General features: G+C 38.4%; 1 protein-coding gene across 2 annotated transcripts in view; it reads left to right on the top strand.

Annotated features, from left to right (window-relative positions):
* The window catches only part of CYFIP2 (cytoplasmic FMR1 interacting protein 2), a 79,102-nt gene that overhangs the window by 26,411 nt on the left and 34,364 nt on the right, over positions 1 to 18,327 (top strand). Inside the window, exons 8-19 of one of the 2 annotated variants that reach the window (XM_060765548.2) lie at positions 1,665 to 1,793; positions 2,444 to 2,548; positions 5,249 to 5,337; positions 9,761 to 9,878; positions 10,724 to 10,843; positions 11,431 to 11,556; positions 12,178 to 12,344; positions 14,200 to 14,347; positions 15,444 to 15,597; positions 16,001 to 16,157; positions 17,589 to 17,685; positions 17,795 to 17,871. In XM_060765548.2, the coding sequence (XP_060621531.1) occupies positions 1,665 to 1,793; positions 2,444 to 2,548; positions 5,249 to 5,337; positions 9,761 to 9,878; positions 10,724 to 10,843; positions 11,431 to 11,556; positions 12,178 to 12,344; positions 14,200 to 14,347; positions 15,444 to 15,597; positions 16,001 to 16,157; positions 17,589 to 17,685; positions 17,795 to 17,871 (1,487 nt within the window). Of the gene's footprint in view, positions 1 to 1,664; positions 1,794 to 2,443; positions 2,549 to 5,245; positions 5,338 to 9,760; positions 9,879 to 10,723; positions 10,844 to 11,430; positions 11,557 to 12,177; positions 12,345 to 14,199; positions 14,348 to 15,443; positions 15,598 to 16,000; positions 16,158 to 17,588; positions 17,686 to 17,794; positions 17,872 to 18,327 lie in introns of both variants that reach the window. The other variant, XM_060765547.2, reaches the window with a different exon arrangement.

The raw sequence follows: 18,327 nt of genomic DNA, 5'->3' as shown, positions 1-18,327 counted from the left end.
GAGTAGGGATATAATCAGCAGTTGCAAAACTACTAGATGTTGGGGAAGACCACATCCTGGGGAAGACTACAATGACTTAGATACTGTTCAGTGGATCATCCTTGATCGGTGTGTGGGGGATAGCCCTGACTGGAACAACACTTCACAATACTTACACAATCATGCAGATGTTCCATCCCCAATCATAGACCAGGTGGGCATGTTTAGCCTGAAGAAGAAAAGGCTAAGAGGAGATACCTGAAGTCGGTGCCTTGCAGGACTTATCAGCTTTCCACAGGGCATGTAAGACATATTTGTTTCGACGGGCCTTTGATCTCTGATATTGCTGTTTTTAAATTGTTTTTAATTGTGTTCGATTTTAGCCTGTTCTTGTAAGCAGCCCCAGGGGAGTGGCGGCATATAAGTTCGAATAATAAATAAATAAATAAATAAATAAATAAATAAAATATGATAGCCATGTATAAATATGTGAGAGGAAGCCACAGGGAGGAGGGAGCAAGCTTGTTTTCTGCTGCCCTGAAGACTAGGATGCAGAACGATGGCTTCAAACTACAAGAAAGGAGATTCCATCTGAACATTAGGAAGAACTTCCTACCTGTGAGAGCTGTTCAGCAGTAGAACTCTCTGCCCCGGAGTGTGGTGGAGGCACCTTCTTTGGAGGCTTTTAAACATACGTTTGATGGCCATCTGTCGAGGGTGCTTTAAATGCGATTTTCCTGCTTCTTGGCATGGGGTTGGACTGGATAGCCCACAAGGTCTCTTCCAACTCTATGATTCTATGGCTTCTAGGTCCTTTTCAGCTCCCACCTCTCTTTTGTTTTAGTAGTAACTCAAGTTCTCCTTACAGCTCCCATTAAAAAAATGGAGACATTCACCAAAAAGGCACCCCACCAAGAAACCTGTGACTGCCCCAGACAGCCTTTTGATTTTTAACTCCACCCCACTCCCCTCAAAAAACCCTCCACTATTAGAAGAATGTGAAAGTGAAAACCAAAAATAAGGCTTCTGAAGTGCGCTTGCCACAGATGTCCACTGCAGTCTAGACCTATGTTTAGACTCTTTGATCTTACTGACATGCACACTGCCTACTCTAATGTCAAATTGACTGTGAGGCTGTTCAGATTGTGAAAGAAGTGCATTTACATAGTAAAATATGATTGTAAACTTTCTCTTGATATATATATATATATATATAGAGAGAGAGAGAGAGAGAGAGAGAGAGAGAGAGAGAGAGAAACTGTACTTAGCACTAGCAACAGTGCTTTTTTTCACAGGAAAACTGACAGTATTTTTTTCTCAGAAACATTCCCAAAATGTAAAACAAAACAGTCAAAAATACCCCCAATCTCTCATAATCATGCCCACCTCAGAAAAAAAAGCTTGCACTTTCTTTCCACTTAGAAAGAATTAAACAAACAGTTATTAGTCCTGCTCTACAGCAAAAGTAGATGTTGTGTTAGGCTCAGAATTGCATTTTCCCAGTAACTAAATACTATGGCTCGAATGCAAGAAAAGCATTGTCAGATTCCTTACAACAGTGTATTGCCTCTAAGGCTTTAAATGTATTGTCTGTTTACTAAAGATAACAGTGTGTTCTTCAGAATTTGTCAACATTGTCATTTTTATTTGAAATTATTGAAGGTCATATGTGTTTTCTTTTTTAGTGCCTGCACCAGCAGCTGGAAGTCATTCCTGGTTATGAGGAACTGCTGGCTGATATTGTCAACATCTGTGTGGATTACTATGAAAACAAGATGTATCTAACACCTAGTGAGAAGCACATGCTCTTAAAGGTAACCTCCCCAATGCTCTGCAAAGCTTATCCATCTCTCAGTCTTTCATTACACTCTTTAGTTCTTTTATCCTACATAAATGATGAGTTGCTTGAACTTTTGTTTCATTCTTCTTTCATCATTTCTTTTTCCTCTGTGTTTTGCCAGATTTCTTGAATTTTGAGAAACCCATTTTACATTCAGGAAACAAATAACAGTGATTAGCCTTTCTATACCTAGGAAAAACTGCTTGCCTTTCATCTTAGTTGATAAATTGTATTTGTAATCCTCAGTATAGTCTCTTTAAGAATAAAGTTGACAAGACTTTTAATGTGCAGACATGGTTTGCATTTTGTGCAGTTTATCATCATTAACTCCCTAATATTTAGCAATGGTTTCTATTTCAGAGACTATAATTGAGATGAAGAAGGTTCATGCTTCAGGAAAAAAAATCTTAGTTTCTTCAGTTCATAAGCATCACAATTATCAGTACTTCTCCTCGCCAGAGACCTCGGAGTACAGCAACCAATCTATGTAGACAGTACTGGGCAAGATAGAAAGTTGAACAAATGATCTGACCTAACATAGGACAGCTTCCTGTGATCGTTAGAGAAATTCAGGGAATAAAATTGGAATTAACAAACCATAAAGTTATCTCATTTTTCATCTAGGTGATGGGTTTTGGTCTCTATCTGATGGATGGAAATGTCAGTAATATTTACAAACTCGATGCAAAGAAGAGAATCAACCTCAGTAAAATTGATAAATTCTTCAAGGTCAGTGTTTGGTATTATTTTAGTTTGTGATTATTTCTGAAGGGATCTATAAACTCTTATATTCAGGTACTGTATAGAAATAACAAATACTAACCTGAATGATTGACATGCTAGGATCTAAAGTGCAACTAAATAGATGTATGACTTGGTTCTCACATCTCAATTGCCTCCCAGTTCCATTCCACTAATTTCCTGAAGATGTTTATGAAGAAAGTATTGCAACACCACTTCATGTTCATGGCCATACATAATTCATGCAATCAAAGCAGCAGGCTATAGGGTGAAAAACTTTCAACTCCCATAAGCTATCCCTTTGTACCACTCTCTGATACAGACACTAGCTTGTGAGAGTAGTTTGCTATTGCTTACTAATTAAGGAAAGTGTTTTTCATTGCGAATTTTAACTCATCTTTATTATTTTCCTATAGCTGCACTCCTATCTGTTGCTGTTGAGATGTGACAGTATAACTGTTCATCTAGCACCTAGAACATTCTTGTTGTTTACTTGATATCTTTGTATTAATAGTCTTTGTTAATTAGTCTGGGTCCAAGAACCGTGCCATATATTGAAGCATCAGCCCAGTTTCAAACCTACTTCCACTGTTCAGACATGTGCCCTGAAAGAGTTCTGTTTTAGCCTTTTATGTCCTATATTTCCTCTTTTAGGAAGGTTCCAGAGTGATGCCTGCATTTGACAAGAGGTAGCAGAGAAACTGATTTCTTCCAGATTCAGATTCTAGTTAAATGCCATATTTCAGAAATGAGAAACAGTATGTGAATAGAGTCATCAGCATCATGATTTAATACTGCTGTGTCCCTGTCTGTTTAGTACATTGTGTAAATCCATAGCATATCTTTACACATATGGATTAGGCTTTTGTCTTCTATCCAGTACTATGTTTGCTGCATTAAAATGAGGAAAGCAAGAGAAATTAATTCATTAAATTATAGTCATTTTCTTTGGAACATGTCTAACCATTTCTTTCATACAGTTTAAAGATGCAATCTTTAGCCACCCATTTCATAGTATGCCATTGGGATAGAGCACAAAGAGAGGATGGTGGACAACCCTGGAGATAGTTGATTCAAGCAAGTCAACCAATCCACATGCTTCAAAGGAAAGTGGTGCAAAGGTGTAAAAAAAGTCACATATTCTGATTTGAAACTCAGCTCAGCCTTGACAATAAATAATGACTACTTGTGATACCAGTCTCAAGTACTTTTGAATTAAAAGGGCTATTCAGTGTGTCAATCATTACGATTCTGCTATTTCCTAAGATTTGCACTCCAGTCAAGGTGAGATGTTTATTAATTTTATCTCAGTTTTATTTCCAAGAGATCTTGACTGTTGATTCCCCGGTTTTTGGATAGTCTCGCAGATTTTATTTTATTTATTTATTTACAGCATTTTTATCCCACTTTTTTCAACCTGAAGGTGACTCAGGGCGGTGTACAAATTGGCAACAATTAGATGCCACAACATACATACATACATACATCCGTTAAAAACATTTAAATCACATAATAAAATCCATATAAGAACCATTAAAACTATAATAATCAATGTCTTCCAGTTCAACTCCTCACAATTCAACTCCTTTCCCAGTTTTGGGAAATTGTCACGTATTCAAGCATTTTAAAGTATTTCTGTATCATCTCCAATTTATCAATACAGTCATCAAGAAAAAGTATTTTCTTATAAGACGCTCCTTATCCAAGTTTTGTTGGATTTATGAACCTCATTAAGATCTCTAGAGAAAGAAAGAATATCCAGAAGTATTTGGGATATGGTTGAAAATGTGTTGCTCAAGTGTGCAAAATGTGCATGTTTCTCTTTGCATTTGAAGCAGAATTTTCTCTTTTGCAAATTATATGAATGCCCAGAAAATTTTGCATAGAATATTCTACTTTGTGTGCATAAAAGTGTGGATTTTTCACAAAATAACTGGCCAACTACAGCATTTTCTAAGCAGGAAACTACATTTTCATGTTGTACTTCATATTGTACTTACTTCACTCTGCTACACACAGAATAGTCAGAAGAATTGTTTCTGTGTTGAAATGACAATACGTTTCCCCATATTTTAATTTTGGATGCATACATAATAGTAATAGTAATAGTATTGCATGCTTGCTCCATTTTTGTAAGTCTGTGCTTTTAAACAATCAAATCTCATAACAGAGAATAATGTTGGGGTGCAGCTGGGTGCAATATGCTCTTATGCTCATTTTTGACTGGAAGTCAATATGAAGCTTCGTTCACAATCTGCTCTCGAATTATGGGGATTTTTGGGGGGGGGGAGGCTGGGGCGGGTCACTGTTTTTTGTTAATGTACTTCCAGTTCTTGAATTTTGCAAGCTAAAAAAGAATATTGCAATTGATTATTTTGTATTTTTAAATGTTTCTTTTGACGTAGTGGAGCAATACCATATTGAGACAAAATTAGATAAAAATTCTCACCATATTGGATTATTGTCAAGTCAGTATTATGTGAATCTGGTTTTAGTTTCCATTTAATTTGTCTCTGCAGCATTTTTTGTATTTATCTAGTTCATCTTAATATTGCTGTTTTCTTCACCCAAGTGTTGTTGGGACCACTGTTCCAGAACTTCTACAGATCTGCTTGCTTATATTGCTCTCTCAGACAAAGGGACCCTCTCTGCCTTATTTAAACCATCTTTTGTTTTTTCTTCCAGCAGCTGCAGGTGGTTCCTTTATTCGGCGATATGCAGATAGAGCTGGCCAGATACATTAAGACCAGTGCTCACTATGAGGAGAACAAATCCAAGTGAGTGCCTGCCATAATGTCTCTTGGCTTTGGTGTGTCCTGGTCAAGAGAGGAAGTTGTCAAGACCTTGCAACTCTCCTACTCTCTCGTGTGCGAGATCTGTGCATGGGTGCCTGTGAGCATGTGTCCATGTGATTATGTTATTGAGCATGGCTCCATAAGAGAGAGTGTATTGGTTGGTGTAGGGTGTGTGTGTGCGTTCATCATTTTTATCCTTTCATAACTGTACCTTGATTACTCAGTGGAAGCTGTCTAGGCATATGCATAACAAGATGTGCTTCAGCCCTCTGATATCAATTGAAATATACCTGTTGAAATCAGTGGGCTGGATGTAACATAGCTGTTATCCTCTCACACAGAGCTCCCAATCTTCAGCAGTCTCAGAAGTAGAAGTTAATTCATGAGACAGAAATCTCTTTGAACATTGATATCTGTTAATTACAATTACTTTTGAATGCTTACTCTGCATCTAGGAAATTCTCAAGATGTTTTGCTGCCTGAGAAAAGGATAAGATCACATCTGTAGACCCTTAGTACCATGGAGAGAAGTTGACTGGCTTGATAGTAAGACAAGATGCTCCACCATGCCTGATAATAATCTGGCTGAAAGGTTGTAGAATAGAAGCAGCTGCCACTTACACATAACCAGAATTTACAATATGAGACGGTTGTCTCGTGCTGTCTGGCCCTGTTTTCAGCCTTTCCTGGTTTTTCACTGATTTAGTTCAGTCTTTGAACATTCCAGATGTGTTAGATTGTAACAAAATTCCCATGTTAATTGAATTCATACAAGGCAGAATAGAATTATAGACTTGGAAGGACCCCGATGGGCCATCAGGTCTGAACCTCTGCTCAGTACAGATTCTCCAGCATAAGCATCCCCAGCAGATAGCTGTCCAGTCTGTCTTTGAAGATGTCCAGAGAAGGAGGTCTCGCCACCTCTCTAGGCAATTGGCTCCATTACCAAACCACTCTTACTGTCAAGAAGATAGTGTCATGTTCTAACAGTTCTTGGGAGGAATTGAATATGACTGATTTGCCTTAAGATGGCAGCATAAACTTCTGAAAGCATGGAACTCACATTTTACTTAGTCCAAGGCCTGTGTTCTTCCTTCAGGCCTCTTCTCATAAGAGACACCCAAAGATAGGCCAGGCTTCCACCACACCATAGATGTTTTATGGACAATTAAGCTCTTACTTCCAGAATAGAGTGTTGATATTCCCTGAGAACTCTTCCAGGTCATGTTGTTTCTGACATCTTGTCTCAAATTACCTTCTTCCTATTTCCTGCTACCTGCCACCCCATTGCTTGCTGCTTCCACCTGTTTTGTCATTCACTTTTCTTTTTTTTAACCTATAGGGCCTTATTCAAATCTTCTGCTGATGTCTGATATAATGCTACAAGACATTTTGCTTGCACTTACAAAGATCCATATTGCTTCCTGTCTGAACACATCCCACTTCACCTGTCCCATATCATGTGCCGTGATCATGCCCTAACCCTTTGCTTGGACTCATTATTTCCTATTTCTCCACATCATTCTGTCAAGCTTGCTGACCCCATTGTTAGAATAAAAATATTCAAAAAAGAATGTATGCCTTTGTGACTTCAAGTCTGAATGATTTCTCATGGTATAGTCTGAGAAAGTATATTCCCATGTGACTGAACACTAGTATATGGGTGCCTGTGAGGATGTGGATACTTAACAAGAGCATATGATGGACTAATAGGTGTGCATGAGGATGGGAGTGAGTTAATGGTTGAATGGTTGTGTATGGAATGTGTTTATGTGACAGCACAAACAGACTTTGAGTGTAACTTTATAAGTGTGTTAGGAAATGCTGTGAATGTGGTTGAGAATGTCCATTGTCTGTTCTAGCACCTGCACTGTCTCGTGTTTGTATGCTGATGACTGTGAATGTGGATATGAATGAAATGTGCTGGGATTGTGTGCCTGCTCTGGATAGTTTTTATCCACATTTTTCAATAGGATATAAAATTCTCCAGAGCATGGACACAGCATTTTCTCTATCTGTCCAGTATAGGCTGTTTTTGGGAGGGTGCAGGAAGAGAACATCAAATGAAATGCAGAGTTAACTAGTTCAAGCTAAAGTATCTTTCAAGAGAATTTTTGTTAGGGATTAAAATCACATGGGGAGAAAACCTCTGGACGTAGAAACTGAACACCACAATGCATATGCAAAATGGCTGTGCTGTCTTTGAGAATATTGTAAATCCCTCATGAAAGATAAATGTAAACAGATGTGAAGGTCAAATTAAAAGTTTATTTGAAGATCTTCCAGATGAATTCATGCATGTGAGAAGATGCGTGGGTAGCCTGTTGAACACTCAACAGTCTCTATATAGTTATGTTTCAAGCAGCCAAGCAAGTAGCCGCTTCCATATCTGATTGTAATGACAGCTGTGAAGTTTGTTAGATGTGGCAATAATATCTGTGCAGAGACCACCAGGTTAGTTAGAACAGATCTCTCACCTGGTAGATATTTAATACTATATTTAGCTTTTCATTGCACTCTACAAATTCATCCTTTTGTTCTGTGAAGTGACCATAAATACAGTCATTGTGTGTGGAACTTATTACATGATGCTTTTTAAGTGTAGATGAAGACCAGAGCTGGAAAAGGATATTTTTGGGGATGACAGTTCCCAGAATGTCTTTGTCAGCATGTTGGCTGGGGGATTCTAGTATTCTGGCAAAAAGGTAATCTTTTCAATCTCTGAAGATGGCGAGGACCCAGGAAGCCAATGATCACAGGAGAATGTCTATTACAGGAAGTAATCTGTCTACAGAAAGTCTGGTTTCAATATAACCTGGTGAAAATGGCAGTATTCTTAGAGTGCATAGTTATTTTATTTTTTGTTGTTGATGAGTCTAAAAGAAGACTAAAAATCATGTGGACCTACATATGTTATCAGATTGCAGTTCCTAGTGGCTCTACACAATAGTGAGGAATGCTGAGAGTTGTTATTCTCTGAGGGCAACACAATTCTCACTCTTGTCTAATGGTATCAATAAGAGGTTTTACTCACTATCATATATGTTTGTTTGTTTTTTGCTATTCATAGCTAATCTTTATATCATCTATTGAAATCCTAATCTTAGCTGGATCAACAAAATCTAGGAAGGTCTTATCAAAACTGTTTGAAAATGTGTGTGTCTTTAATCCCATTTCTAATACCTTCTGTTCATCTCAATTGTCAAAATGTGAGATTTTTTTCCTGTTGTCCTCACTAACAGTTACTTTCTCATTCAGTTTCCAAACAGGGTAGCATGGCCCCTGCAGCTCTCTCTTCCCTGGAGAAGAGAATTTGAATATTGACTGATTGCATGACTCTTTCCCTATGTTCCTGCACTTCCATGCCCTTTCCTTTCCTTTCCTTTATCCATTCCACCTTTGTGCTGAGATGCAATTAACTGTGTTTTTCTTTTATGGAAGATTAGATTATATGTGGCAGGCTGGGCTACCATAGCCAAGTCTCTAACCATGCCTGTTAACCTGTTGATTCCTTTGGGGAAAATGCAAAACTGAAAGGGTAAGAGTAAAGTATTGGGACTGTCGGACTTCTGGAAATGCAGTTGAGCATGATTATTGACAGCATAGTTAACATAAATGCCTCTACCACAGAGATCTAGTACAAATTCAAAAAGCATAACACACCCATCCCACAAAAAAATTAACTCCATGTGGCTCATTATACAAAACAAGAAACAAATTTTGAATTAGGAATCATTTTACATGGCAGAACACTAATAAAATGTGTTCTGCCATGTAACAAGTGAACAAGTGAATAATTTGTACAAGTGAACAAGTGAATAATTTGTAACTGTTGAAGGTAAAGAGTAATGAATGGATAGGTGCAGATGTCATATAATGTTGTTGGCATTATATGATGCTTAAATTTACAAGCCATGCTTTTACATCAGTTAGTAACCTAAAATCAGACATTGTTTAGGCTGACAGTGGTGGTCTGATTGACTATCCATAAGAACTATTGGTTCTATATGTGCCCTCTTTCTATGAAAGATACTGAAGACCAGTCTTCATTTCTATCAGCATTTATTTTCCAGGCTACAGTTTAGTTTGTTGCCTAAGACATTGCTGTTAGTCCAGTTTCCTCATGATTACAAGGTAAGTGAAATATAGGTTTATAAAGATGTTGTGCAAGTTAAGGGCATCATAGGGATGTCCATAGTAAATAGCTGCTATATAATGTCATACAAGTTGGACCTGCCTTCACCAACAAGGTGTGGCAGATGTCTATAATTAAGTGCAATAGCAAGTGAAAGCACACTAAGTATAGCATCATTCTTGTAGAATTACTGAAGTAAAGCAAAGCGTTTGAAGTAGTAACTTGCACTGTAATAAGAATTAATTTAAAGGCATTGGTTTTTCTGCCCAGGTGGACATGTACTCAAAGCAGCATCAGTCCCCAGTACAACATATGTGAACAGATGGTACAGATCCGAGATGATCACATCCGTTTTATCTCTGAACTTGCTCGCTACAGCAACAGTGAGGTGAGAATTTGTGAAAAGGAAAGCAAGCTCCACTTGGCACAGTCCAGAAGATGAAACAGGAAAGGTTGTGTGTATGCTCACACCATATTGGTAGTGAAATCAATAGGCAAACAAACATAACCTCTGAGACTAAGGCCTCTTTCATTAAAGTGGTGGTAAACTCCCTCTCAGAATCTATCTGTGGATAATTACAGTGGCTGCTACAGTAAATGAGAATTGGTTTGCCCAGTTTTGTTTACCTTTACTGGTAGTGGTTCTCCAAGTATTGTGGCAGAACCTGATCTTTTTTAGCATTGTTGTAGTCCTTTCTCTCCAGAAATACCTGAGTTTCAATCAGGGACTTCTGGCATTCAAAGCAATGTATATTCCATTGCTTCCACTCAATTCCTCTGTTTTCTTCTATTTTATATCCCATTGCATCCACTGTTTGCACTCCACAGTTTTACCCAACATCTTATTTTTTTTTTAATAATGTTTATACAAATAAACTTCCAGTACAATGAACATAAACTAAACAGATTAAGGAAATGTAGTAACAATTGAGAGGGAGATGAAGACTGGGATAATTGACATACCTCAAAAATAGGTACTGAATTCCATGAAAAAGCATCTCATGTGACAGATGGTAAGTGTTAATTTTCTTTTCATCATGTTGTTAATTTCTGTGAATACACTATCCCAAAACTCCTCTGCCAGACACAAACATCTCAAATTTCTCGACACTTATTCTAACATTTTTCTGAAATAGTTTTGAAGGGTTTTGGTGCTTTTGCTTGGCCAGTGCACTTATTATCCTTCAGATAATGTATCCTTCAGAAGAATAGCTGCCTGCCTTCTCTTTTCAGGTTGTGACTGGCTCCGGCTTGGACAGCCAGAAATCAGATGAAGAATACAGAGAGCTTTTTGACCTGGCTTTACGAGGCCTGCAGCTTTTGTCTAAGTGGAGTGCCCATGTTATGGAAGTGGTAGGTATTGGCCAAGACCATCATCTTAGACATGCTTTATCATTAGGTGTAATGGTTTGTCATTACACCTAATGAGCCCCTAGTGGCGCAGTGGGTTAAACCCCTGTGCCAGCAGGACTGAAGACCGACAGGTCACAGGTTCAAATCCGGGGAGAGGCGGATGAGCTCCCTCTATCAGCTCCAGCTCCTCATGCGGGGACATGAGAGAAGCCTCCCACAAGGATGATAAAAACATCAAATCATCCGGGCATCCCCTGGGCAATGTCCTTGCAGACAGCCAATTCTCTCACACCAGAAGCAACTTGCAGTTTCTCAAGTCACTCCTGACACGACAAAAAAATGGTTTTGTCATAAAGACTGTTGGTTTCTTTCTTTGTTTATAATCCACATTTCTCCCCAAAATGATACTCAGGGTGGTTCTTTTGATGAGAAATGCATGTAAATATTGCTCACAGGCCCACATACCATAGCATTAGGAAAATAGAGGGTTTGTGTATAGTGGAAAGATTGTGTGATCTTCAAATGGTTTCCCCAAAATAGCAACAGTCTGTAGCTAAATTGTTCCTGCTTTTATTTTCTTTGCTCAGTATTCCTGGAAACTGGTCCATCCTACCGATAAGTTTTGTAACAAAGATTGCCCAGGCACCGCCGAGGAATATGAGAGAGCCACACGGTATAATTATACCAGTGAGGAAAAATTTGCTTTTGTTGAGGTGAGTGGTCATTTTAGTTTGTTGTCTCAAAACAATCTTTCTTTTGAAAGACTGAAGTATCAATTTGGGTAAGTTGACACAGTTTCTTCATATTTCTGTTTGTTCAATAACAGCATGATTCAGTTTTAGCAGAAAAACTGCTGTGTATTTGCACAAATATGAACATTGGAAAAACATTTATCATACAAAACTAAAATTACTTTTAAAATGGACTAAGATTTTCTTCCCAGAATGGAATAACATATTTATAACAAAGTTTAACAAGAACGATTAAACAATCAAGCTGTAAAACAAATTACTTACACAAATCGAAAATTCGTACAGTTAGCATATGCACAGCTTCCACAACCATGGATTCAACCACAGCTTGAAAGTATCCTCCCTGAAATAAAATTCAAAAAAATGAACGTTGATTTTCCATTTTGAATAAGGGATTCTGTTTTTCGATGCCATTATATAAAATGGGACTTGAGCATCCATTGATTTTAATTACCAATTGGGGAGGAGGGGGGGGGGGGTTTCCTGGAATCAAAGTCCAGTGGATACCAAGAGCCTTCTAAACTTTATTTACTACAGAAGGAACAATTACATAATGTTCCCATTTTCTTTTTAATTTTTCAGGTGATTGCTATGATAAAAGGTCTCCAAGTACTTATGGGTCGCATGGAGAGTGTCTTCAATCAGGCCATCAGGAACACAATCTATGCTGCTCTGCAGGATTTTGCCCAGGTGACGCTTAGAGAGCCACTGAGGCAAGCTGTGAGGAAGAAGAAGAATGTTCTCATCAGGTGAGATGTGACTTTGACAAGCAAAACTTCCCATGTCATCATCATTATAGGCAATCTCTCATGACTGAGTATGACTGTCTTCCAAGGGTAGAGTCTTTATGGTGGGTCCATAAGTAACTGTAGAGACCGATTCCAGATCCTCATGGTCTTTTGCAGTGAGGACATAGATTTCCAGATGGAAGGCAATCACAATAAGGGTTTGCTTGATGCACCTTTCTCTGGGTAGATATCTCCCTTTCCCCCTCTATTAATGCTTTTTCAAAATCCATAGCACTGTTGGTAACCGTGCTAAGGCCTGGGCTTCCCAGTTCTCAGTGTTTATACCACATATGTTAAGGTTAACTTTTAATCCATCTTTAAATCTCTTTTGTTGTCCGCCAACATTCCATTTTCTGTTCTTGTGAAAGACCATTGTGAAAGACCATGTGGACCCACCGCCAAAACTTTATCCTTCGAAGACAATAATACTTGGCTACAAGTGATTGCTGCTGCTGATGGTGATGATGATATTTATGCAAACATCCCATTTTCAATATGCAATTTATTATGTGCTACTTTGAGCAAAGCATTCGCGCATAGATATGGAACAGTATATATGCAAAGCATTTTCTCCATAAAAATTCAACATTTTTAAAAATATGTGTACAGTATACTTAACCATGATAATATAATCTGCTCTCCTTCCAGGGAATTCTGCACAACTTATATATGGTTCCCATGTGTTGTTGTTTTTTCTTTATGAGATCCTTCCCTGGTCTTATCAATGTTTCAATTCAGATATGTCGGGGAAAACTAAGAGGAATTTTAACTTAATATTTTATCTTGGTTTTATTCTACTATTTTAAAATAACTGTGGGAAAGTGATTTGTTTAGCACCATCAATGTACATTTGGGTTATATTTTCTGATACTCTAGTTGTGAATTGGAAACTCTCCCATAGAAATTATTTTGGGAGTATCAAGGCAAGGCCACCTTAACATTCTGTCACAGAATCCAGACATTTCCCCGACTTTGCATAGCTCAAGGGCAAGGCCATGTTAAGGTGGTCTTGACTTGCATTACCCTGGATTAATTCTGTGTAGTGTTTTGATGCCACAAGTCTGATACTCCTCTACACTGACCTAAATCGTCAGTATAGAGAGGTCACAGAGTACCTTGAACTTCCTCTCTTTGCTCCTCCTCCTTCCTCTTTTTGGCTATCCATTGCACTTACCACCGCAGTTGCCACCCATTTGAAATTGAAAATCCTTAGTAAGGATAGGGATGGGGAAGGCAATGTGTTAAATATGAACATTGCTGCCATATTGTTTCCCAGAAAAAAATGCATAATTTACTCATTTTATGGAATAAAAAGGTAGTTTTTTTCTGGTTTAATGCATATGTGTACTGATACACATATACATTATATTTTATACTAAAATGCCACATCTCAATATAAACATAAACAATGGTAATAAAAGACTAAAATAAAATATAGCTTCTACCTATCTTTTCTGTGGTCATACAGTAATTCCCAGTCTTTTGCTTATGTCCCATAATAATTTAAAATGTTAGTTAATTTGTAAAATTAACTTACATCAGTAGGCAAAGCAATAATCATCATCTTATTACCTTCATTATTTGTCAAAAAGTCAGTTGGTGTTTCTAAACTCTAAAAAAAGATGTTAGCAGCTTTTTCCCAAACAAAATAGGCAGTTTATTCATTTCTGCCAATTCATTTCATTAATGTAAATATCAACCTATTGGCCCTGATATCATGTTAGATCATACTGCAGAAAAAGTCACTGCGCTGATTTCATTCAGTAAGTGTCTTGGCAGAATGCCGACCTAATTCTATTTTCAATCCTCTTTTTAGTGTCCTTCAGGCAATTAGAAAGACCATCTGCGACTGGGAGGGAGGACGCGAGCCTCCAAATGACCCTTGCCTGAGGGGAGAAAAGGACCCCAAAGGTGGTTTTGATATCAAGGTCCCACGGCGAGCTGTAGGGCCTTCTAGCACACAGGTATGTGTTTCCCTCTCTATTTAGAACACATTGGAACAGAAATGCGTGTTTATGGAAATTTTAAACAGCTTTGTTTTACTGTATTTTCTTCAATACCAATTTTATTATAATTCCTACACAAGTTGCCTGCAAGGAGCCTCCCTCTCATTACCAAACAGGTGGTCAATGCTGTTAACTGAGCCAGTGCTGCTCATAACTTAAGTGGTTTGTTAGTTTGCTTAGACCTGATACGTAATTTCATGAAAATCCCGGAATTTATCCTGCAGTATCTATTTAGAAGAGCCAGTGTAGTTTGAATGTTGGACTAGGACTCTGGGAGAGCACGGTTTGAATCCCTTCTCAGCCATGAAAACATCCAGGGCGACCTTGAGCAAGTTACACTCAGCCTAAGAGGAAGCCAGTGGCAAACCTTCTCTGTATAAATGTTGCCAATAAAACCCTAGGGGAAGGTTACCATAATCACCTAGAATTCACAGAATAAATTTACCTGTTATAATCATATTCTGCTTTTCCTTCACTTTGTCCTAACCATGCCTCTTTCCACCTTTATCAACAACAACAAGCAAGATCACCTACAGTACATTAATCTCTCTACTGCCTTATCACTGCACTGGTTCTCTGTTACATGCAAAGTATAATAAATACTAGATCGCTTTGGAGATTTTTGCTCTCTCCTCAACAAGTCTGGGTCTGTTGCATAATACAAACACTTCTTTGTTCTCATTGGTCTAATTACCTTATCACTGCCTTAATCCTGACACCCAAAATTTGATCCCTTTAGTCTTTAGTGTGACATCGCAAAACTCACTTTTTGTCTCAGTTTTTCTGAAAATCTGGTTTGTTGCTGTGTTTTGCTATATGTGTACAATCTAGTTTGGGATGGCTTCGGGGGAGTTGGGACAAGATAGATTGCTGGGGTGGCAAGCATCACCATTTTTTAAAAAGCTGTCCAGTTCTACTTGCTTGATTGCATGCTGTCTAACATTACAGATCACATTAATTCATTTGATTTAATTGGGACTAATAATTGGATTTTCCTATAGAAAATGCTGCATTTGTAAAGACTGTAATAACAACATGTAGTGTCTCCTTACAGCTTTACATGGTGAGAACTATGCTGGAATCCCTCATTGCAGATAAGAGTGGCTCAAAGAAGACCCTCAGGAGCAGCCTGGATGGACCCATAGTGCTGGCTATTGAAGAGTTCCACAAACAGTCCTTTTTCTTTACTCATCTTCTCAATATAAGTGGTATGTAGTATTGGCAATTCTCATGTGAAAACACTGTTGATTTGAGTCAGATTTTTTTTAAAAAAACAAAACAAACAAACAGATCCTAGCCCACACCACATCGTTAGTCACAACTTAATTGTTGTTGGGTCTGAACTTGATTTTTATGAAGAATTGCTGGTATTTAAACTGGTTTATTAAATATTAGTTCAAGAATAGTGTATATACATATTTTGCAGAAAAATGGTGTATAGCATTTTGTGTATTCTGTTTTTTAATATTGAATGTGTATTCTACATCACTACTTTTAATTATATATTTTTAAACAATTAGATTGCAGAATTGTCAATCTGTACATCATACTTCTTTATTAGCATTAAATCTTTATTTTGCTTGGTGGTGGGGTAACACTGTATGTTTTCAGAGGCCCTCCAGCAGTGCTGCGATCTGTCCCAACTTTGGTTCCGAGAATTTTTTCTGGAATTGACCATGGGCCGCCGAATTCAGTTTCCTATTGAGATGTCTATGCCTTGGATTCTCACAGACCACATCCTGGAAACCAAAGAACCTTCCATGATGGAGTAAGAGCTAAAAGATTATTTTTACTCCTGTGAATATACATATTGGGTTTTCAGCTGTCTAGAAGGCTGTCTAGACATAAGAATGGGGTGGCTAGGTGCATGACAATAGTCAGCTGCCATAAGATTGTTTGCATTTTGGGGTTTCCTTGGCCAAAAAACAATGGAAATATATTTTGATGATCAACCACATAATAACAAAACCAGACATATAAAGCTGGTTTGAGAAAGGGCTTTGACCTAAAAAATATTTAAGTTGGAATTGAACCTGGTAAGGAGCCAGGGAAGGGAGCAACTTGATGCAGGTTCAAATGAGGACAGGTGCCAACCCTAAGCTATCCTCTCAGCCTTCCTGACTGAAATACCTGAGTCCCAAAGGCAATCCAGTAGTTAGGTTGCTTGCTGGTTGACCGTTTAGTTGACAGTAAACTTGGGTCACACATCCCCAGATCTCAGGACAATATAAGTGAGAACAAGCCCCCAGGTCAGCCCCAAGAGTAGACTTCTTCTCCATCCAGAGGTCAGAGAACCTGCAGGAGCTATTCCCTTCACCAAAAGCTACCTGCCATTGCCAGCCTATTCACTGACACTACCAGTTTATGCCAGTGTGTGTGTGTGTGTGTGTGTATTACAGAAGTGACAGCCAATAAGGTGTAGTAGTTTGAGTATTGGGTTAGAAATCTGGAGAGCAAGGTTGCTCAAATCATGAAAATCCATTGGGTGATCTTAGGCAAGTTATATTCTCTCAGCCTTAGAGCAGGACAAAGGCAACCCTCCACTGAACAAATCTTGTCAAGAAAACCTCATGATAGGTTTACTTCGAGTTGTCATAAGTCAGAAATGATTTGAAGGCAAACATCAGCAAGTTGAAAAATGAACATGCCTGGTCCACCTGGTTTTGATGCTATTTATTTATCGTGTCAGGAGCAGACTAAACAGTTGTACTGCATTTTTTAACAAACAAACAAACAAAACACAAAGTTTGCAAGCTTGGTAGTTGACTAAATGTCCTTTGACCAGTAGCTGGCCACTTGGAGTGCCTCTGGTGTTACGATAAGAAGGTCTTCCATGGTGCATGTAGGAGGCCTCAGGTTGCATTGCAGCAGGTGGTCAGTGGTTGGGCTTCTCCATACTCGCATGTCGTGGATTCCACTTTGTAGCTCCATTTCTTAAAGTTGGCTCTGCATCTTGTGGTGCCAGAGTGCAGTCTATTCAGCGCCTTCCAAGTCGCCCAGTTTTCTATGTGCCCAGCGGGGAGTCTCTCATTTGGTATCAGCCATTGATTGAGGTTCTGAGTTTGAGCCTGCCACTTTTGGGCATTTGATTATGCTTTTCCTGTATAGCAGAGGGGTTGGACAGGGGGTTTACCCATGTGGTCTCTTCCAACTCTGTGATTCTATGATTCTGTTCATGGGTATCCCTTTTTTTTTGCAGGTATGTGCTCTATCCATTGGACCTCTACAATGACAGTGCATATTATGCTCTGACCAAATTTAAAAAGCAGTTTCTCTATGATGAAATTGAAGCAGAAGTGAGTTTGTTTCCCATTTTTTTTACTGATGATTTATTTTTATTTCATAAAAAGCTTGTTCACAATTATCCATGTTTATTCTTTACCTTTTTTTTCTTCCTTCTACTAGGTTAACCTGTGTTTTGATCAGTTTGTGTATAAACTGGCAGACCAAATCTTTGCTTATTATAAAGCAATGGCTGGGAGGTATGACACTTCCATTGGTTTTTCCTCTCATACTAAAACATGTTTATTTTGGTCAAGCTCAGGACTTTTGTTACATCAGGTGACTTGCATTTCTATAAGAGTTGATTACTTCTGTATCTGAAGATCATTAGCACTTATAATGAAATACTATCATTTCCGTTCTCCGGGCTCCATGTTTCAGCATTGTATAGAGCAGTGGTTCTCGACCTGTGGGTCCCCAGATGTTTTGGCCTTCAACTCCCAGAAATCTTTAACAACTGGTTAAACTGGCTGGGATTCCTGGGAGTTGTAGGCCAAAACACCTGGGTTCTCACAGGTTGAGAACCACGGGCATAGAGGAATTGAGTGGCAAGGATTTGGGATCTTAGGGCCCTTCCACACAGCCCTATATCCCAGAATATCAAGGCAGAAAATCCCACATTATCTGAGTGTGGACTCAGATAACCCAGTTCAAAG

The sequence above is a fragment of the Anolis sagrei genome, chromosome 2 (assembly GCF_037176765.1).
Source record: "Anolis sagrei isolate rAnoSag1 chromosome 2, rAnoSag1.mat, whole genome shotgun sequence".
In the NCBI taxonomy this organism is placed as follows: domain Eukaryota; kingdom Metazoa; phylum Chordata; class Lepidosauria; order Squamata; family Dactyloidae; genus Anolis; species Anolis sagrei.
Note: the sequence above shows the minus strand (reverse complement) of the source record. Positions and strands in the feature narration are given on the sequence as shown.